This window comes from Sinocyclocheilus anshuiensis, unplaced genomic scaffold, assembly GCF_001515605.1.
Source record: "Sinocyclocheilus anshuiensis isolate Anshui unplaced genomic scaffold, SAMN03320099.WGS_v1.1 scaffold371, whole genome shotgun sequence".
NCBI classification, from domain to species: Eukaryota; Metazoa; Chordata; class Actinopteri; order Cypriniformes; family Cyprinidae; genus Sinocyclocheilus; species Sinocyclocheilus anshuiensis.
Window position 1 is genome coordinate 1,140,123 of NW_015549597.1, and position 6,304 is coordinate 1,146,426.

General features: G+C 35.2%; 1 protein-coding gene across 2 annotated transcripts in view; it reads right to left on the reverse strand.

The window, feature by feature from the left end:
* Positions 1-6,304, reverse strand: part of LOC107658485 (protein arginine N-methyltransferase 1) — a 26,101-nt gene that overhangs the window by 16,691 nt on the left and 3,106 nt on the right. The window contains exons 9-10 of one of the 2 annotated variants that reach the window (XR_001630793.1): positions 5,547-5,668; positions 4,999-5,133 (exon numbers count right to left, since the gene is read on the reverse strand). Coding sequence is in view for 1 of the 2 variants with exons in the window: in XM_016447056.1 (XP_016302542.1) it covers positions 5,050-5,133; positions 5,547-5,668 (206 nt within the window). In the remaining variant the exon portion in view is untranslated. Of the gene's footprint in view, positions 1-4,987; positions 5,134-5,546; positions 5,669-6,304 lie in introns of those variants that run through there. The other variant, XM_016447056.1, reaches the window with a different exon arrangement.

A 6,304-nucleotide genomic window follows, 5' to 3' on the forward strand; every position in this document is an offset into this window, starting at 1 on the left:
CCCCCCCCCACCCAATAAAAAAGGTTTGATCATTTCATCTTGATAAACAAAATATATCAGTTTCTAATCATTGCTGTGGATAGGCATCATGGACTTTGGCAGTGTATCATGGGTAAGGTACAGATAGATTCTGGTAAGAAACATCATAAGAAAAGTGTCACAAGTCATGAGATATACTGTAAATGAGAAAACCATAAATACAACACCTTTCAGCCTTGCTATAATAGTCTATGTTTGCTGAATCATGAAATAAATCAGGAATCTGGTTTTGAGTCAAAAAGTATGAATAAATATATTTATTAATCATTTATTGTTAAAAATGGCTCACTATTTGGCAGGCATTGCATTAAAAGCACCCTTTTTATTCATGCATTTATAACTTCTTATCAATGATTTATAATGCATTTGTAAATGAGTTCATAAACACCGTCATAAACCTTTAAAGGGGACTTTAATGTAAGGTGTTACCGCATATTTATTTTGTTTCTGTTGTACATGAGCACACATAACCCAACACACACATAGGTAAACACTTATTTATCACATAAGCACACATAAGTCACTGTTATTTTTATAATCAATTTATAAGGTTTATACACTAAGCCTAACCTGCATACAAATCTTTCTGCATTATTATGAATTTTCAACAGAAGCTATAATCATGTCATATAGTGAATTTTACAACAAAATATCATTAGAGAAAGAAAAATATCATTACATTGATGTAAACATGAGGGCAATAAGGATGCTGGCAATAAATCAAACCCCACATTAACAGTCAATCAAGTTAAAAGAGAATGCCGTGAATTCACGTATCAGACACTGACAAGATTAGATAACAAATAATAAAAGGAGGATTACATTATTTTTCACATTATTTTTCCTTTAGAGCGCATTTTAGCAATTTCTTACGTTTTTTTTTAAATCACACTCGTGAAACAAAATATTTTACATTGCATGAACATCTACATACAAACCTGATCTCTTACTTCTTGTGTAGAAATTTGCTAAAAACGCATTGGTCTGGTTTTTATTGGCTTTCAGTTTTTAGTTGAGACAATAATCTGTCAAACTGCCATGATCTAAAAGGGGCTGGAACAAGGAAGCCCTTATAAGTTCGCTTTAGAGTCTCTCCTAAATACCCTTGTTCTAGGTCTCTGTTAAACTGAGCCAAGATGAGTGCACAGTTCTCAGGTATGTAACAGATGTTTATATATTTATATTATATTTTGATATTATATTTATATATTTTTTTATTTTAGCTTTATTTTCGATCTTATCCATTAATGCCTCACATTAATAATCTAAAACTTTAATATTGTAATGTTATTCTCTTTAATAAGTATTTAGTCTATTAAATGTTTAGGAATTGTTTTATTTTCCTGTCACTGCTGTAAAGGTCTATCATTTTATCTAAATACAAATACATTCTAAAAAGACAGTATATTATTAATATTTTATTACATACTTGTTTTATTTGATACAATTGCATTTTATCTCTTGATCTATATAGCACAAGAAATTAGGATTGTCCTTATTGGAAAAACAGGCGTTGGAAAAAGTGCTACTGGTAACAGCATCCTTAGAAGAGATCATTTTCACAAAGCAGCAAGCTCTAAGTCTGTGACAAAGCAATGCAGTCTGGCCACCACTGTTTTTAAATGGCATAACAATCAAAGTTGTGGACACTCCAGGTTGGTGTGACACAGAGCTCTCCGAGGCTGAGCTCACGCAGGCCACAGTGAAATGCATCGACATGTCATACCCTGGTCCGCATGTCTTTCTTCTCATCCTGGCGATTGGCAATCGCTTCACAAAAGAAGAGAAGGAAACGGTCCAGCAGATACAGGAGATCTTTGGGGAAAGAGCTACAAGATACACATTGATTTTGTTCACAAAGGGGGATGACCTGGAGGACACAACTTTTGAGGACTATCTGAGAGCGGCTACAGCAGATTTCAAAGCCTTAATTGACAAATGTGGTGGCAGATGCCATGTTTTCAACAATAAAGATAGAAACTATTTACAAGTGTCCAAACTCCTTAAAAAGATCCAAGACATGGTTCAGGACAATGGTGGTGGATGCTACACCAACTCAACATACCAGCTACTGGAGCAATATAAGAAAAGAGAGGCTAAGCTACAACGGAAAGCTGAAGCTGCTAGAAAGGAGATGAAAGCCAGAGAGATTGAGTTTCAAAGACTGATCGAACTTACTGAACACAAGCAGTAGCGCCAAAGCTTGAGAGAAACACAGCTGCATGAACAACTGACAAAACACAACCACATTATAGTTACTATGCTAGAGCACGTGCAAATAGAAAGAAACGAGAGTAGACAAGAGGAAGAAAGGACAAAGAGAGCATTAAGTTCCCAGGCTGCAGAACATCAAACGTTGATGGAGCTAGAGAGGCAAAAACAAAGAGAAGAGCAGTTAAAACATCAGCGTTACATGGAGAACGAGGAGTTAAAGAGAGAAAAAAAAATGAAGAGTCCCAGCATAGACAGAGAATGGACACGGAGAGGCAGAGGTTTAAAAAAAAAGAGAAGCGAGAAATGTCAAAAACAATTCTTCAGCTGGAACAACAGAAACAGATGAGACAGGATGAAATGCAAGAATTGTTAATGGAAAAAATTAGAAAAAATAAAAACTGTATTATTTCATTAAGAAAAAACTCTACTTAGACAATATTATAAGGCGTCTTAAGTTTCAAAGAATATTGAAAACGTTAAAAATGTGATTGTAAATATTCTTCTGCAATAAATTTGAATAGTTCAGCCATCAAATGTTTTTTTCAAGATTTGCCACCTAATTATGCATACATTTTTGAAAAGAGACATTCCTCATGAAAATTGATTTTGATTCACATACAGTGGGTACGGAAAGTATTCAGACCCCCTTAAATTGTTCACTCTTTGTTATATTGCAGCCATTTGCTAAAATCATTTAAGTTAATTTTTTTTCCTCATTAATGTACACAGCACCCCATATTGACAGAAAAACACAGAATCGTTGACAGAAAAATGTAAGGGGGTCTGAATACTTTCCGTACCCACTGTATATTTGGGTGTTGTCAGGACACTAACCACATATTTTTTTATTTTAAAAAAGATTACCTTATTTTATCATAGATCTAGATACAGCTACTTCACTACTCTAAATCACTTAGACAATAAGGCCCGAGTCGCAAGAAAACTCTTGCATGTAATTGTAAGTGAATTACAAGTTTCACTAAGGCTTTTCTTACATTACCTGCAAACAGACCCAGAAACATATTCAGAATGGTGAAGGAAAAAATTAATTTCAAGATAAAACAGAAAATTAAAGTGGTTTAAGGAAAGCTTATTTCATACTAAATTTGTATATCGCACACGCCGGTTTCTAAACATTTAGTGATTTTGGATAACTTCAATAAGTTGTTGGAAGTTCCAATGTAATGAGAAGCTATCACAAAACATGAAAAAAAAAAATATATATATATATCCTTCTGAAACCATTAATAATAATAATTAACTGTTATGAAAGAGATTACAGCAGTTGAATATAGTATTTTACTTTATGCAATGTGTAAAATGGCCATAAATTAGTACTCCCATATAATGTATATGTATCTATACATTTTATCTAATTTGCATATTAACGTGTTCTTGGGGTAACATGCAATGAAAAGGAACTGTAATAATGTAATAACTTGACAACAAACTTGAAAATGTAATATATTTCCATAAGAGTACTACATTTGATAATTTGGTCAATGTCAGTCATTTTTTTAAAGCAAGGACCACAATGGAAATAAGTTATTGTAACTTTATGGTGTTATCCTTGACAAGGTTGTAGCAGTGAATTGCTACTTTTTGTGTCAAATAAACTGAACTCAACTCATTATTAAAGAGAGAGGGAGTTTTAATGGTTAAACCATTGTCTAACATTTGGCATCTCTAAAATGCCCTGAATGTGCTCTATATAGGACGTTCAGACTTAAAACTGACACATATGATCTCTGTGAAATTCCCTAAAATATAACGTTCTCTACAGAGGGCAAATATCAATGCCTGGGTCTCAAGAGTAAATATGATCATCACCCAGTGTTATCCTTTATTAAGTCAACATACTTAAAGGCATGCAGTAGCTGGTTAGTCTACCGAGAAGTCAGTTTGCATTTTTGGTCATTGAAAACAAATCACGCATATTCAATTTATGGTTTTTATTTCAAAAAAAGAAGGGAAGAAAAAAAAATTCCTAGTGGACAAATGCCTGCCTGGTAATAATCCAAACCAGTGCTAGACACAAGGCATGTGAACTTGCACCCCTCGACAAAAACACTGTAGTACACAGCAACACTATGAGAGAAGATCGCAATATGAAACAAATGTGAAGATATTCAAACACAGGATAAGCATCACCTTCAATAAAAGCACTCAAATGGAAAATTTAGTCTGATGGTTTTCCTCCATGGAATTAAATTTTAGTTCTGGGTCTGGAGAAACTTAGTTTTAAGTGCTTACAGTGCAAAAGAGCAGCAGATAAGCTTAAACTAAACGGTCAGTCACCGGATGAAGATTCCTCCTATATGACATTAAAAAGATCAACGGATCTAAAATAGTGCTCATTAACACCACCTATGAGTTGCACAAGAGATTACTCTGCGGTCTCATTCAGAACACGATAATATCCTCTGATTAAATCATTGTAACAAGTAAAAAAAAAAAAACAACAACAAAGCTAACAGATGAGGACATAGGAGCGCTACCTGAATTAAAACTGTTACTCCACAGAAGACAAACTGCACATAATGGAGGCGCCCTCTACTGATGGTCCAAAACAACTGCCTCCAAGTACAGAACAAACACAAAAACGATATGGGCTCATTCAGCTACCACTGGGCAGAGCTCCTGTCCACAGTGAAACATGACAGGTTTTACCTACATGGAAGATGCTGGCTTTACCAGACACACACACACACACACACACACACACACACGCGTACACACGCGTACACACGCGTACACTGCTCTCCGAGATGCCTCACATACTTATGCTAAAGGAATCTAGCGCATCCTGTACTCTGACGTCTTGGACACCTCACAAAGCTGACCCTTGAAGTCGATGTCGACGGTAAAGTCCAGGTCTCTCTGGAAAAAAGGGGGGAAATTATATTAAAATGTAATTATGAAATATCCTCTTAATGGTCAGGAATGTGATCAATGTATAGATCTGTAGAACCATACCAACGTTCGTTTATTCATTTAGGACATTTAACAGGTTTAATTATAAAATTAAGACTTTAAAGCTTTACCAGAAGAATACATTCTTAAATATCAAAATATAAAACGTTTAATTATAACTTCAAAATAGCACTGTACTTGCTGAAAGAAACTTTCAAAATCTTAGAGCCAAAATTTTAACAGTAGTGTAGGCATATTTTAGAACTTATATTATTGTAATATAATGCAGAATTATATCATATAAATTTCTCTTTACACTTTCATGTAAGAATCTATTCTAAAAGTGATAATTTAGAATATTAAGTGCAGGTGGGGCTTACATTATTCTTGACGTTGGGTTTCATGCTGATGGTGCCAAAGATCTCCTCTCCGGTCTTCACCGTCAGATAGTCATCAAGGTAGAACACAGTCTGCTTCCAATGAGTGTAAGGAGACTCTGGGCCTTAAAGACAAAAATGCACTTTGTTTTCCAAGGGTTCATTTATAACTTAAATTCATGGTGAGAAAAACTGTGGTAGAGAGAGGGGAAAACAAAGACAGCACTCACTAGTAGAGAAGCCTGTCCTCTTGTGGCAGCGAGTGAACTCAATGTTGAAGTAGGTTACCAGCGCATGAATGTAGTCGTTCCTTTTCACCTGCAGGCAGAAAGGTGACGTGAAGGACAGGTCCTCAATCTTCACTGTGTAGATGTCCACCTCCTAATGAACCGAGAGAATCAGTAGGGTTGAATAAATAAGCAAGCAGAGGTTATATAAAAACCAAACACTTCACACATGACATGTTGTCAGACACAGACAATCAGGCAAAAGAGCAGTTGCACATGTGTACATGCATTTATCCAAAATGGTGCGCCTAAAATGTGGAAAAAGCAAGGTCAGAAAATTATTTTTGCCATGTTTAGTCCCGTTGGGCACATTTTAAAGAAAAAAAAAGAAAAAATTCAGACAATATTCTGTAAAACAGAATCTCTAAAAATGTCTGTCATGCACAGTCTGGAATAATGTACATGGTTTCACACACACACACACACACACACACACACACACACACACGTACACACGCGAACACACGCGTACAC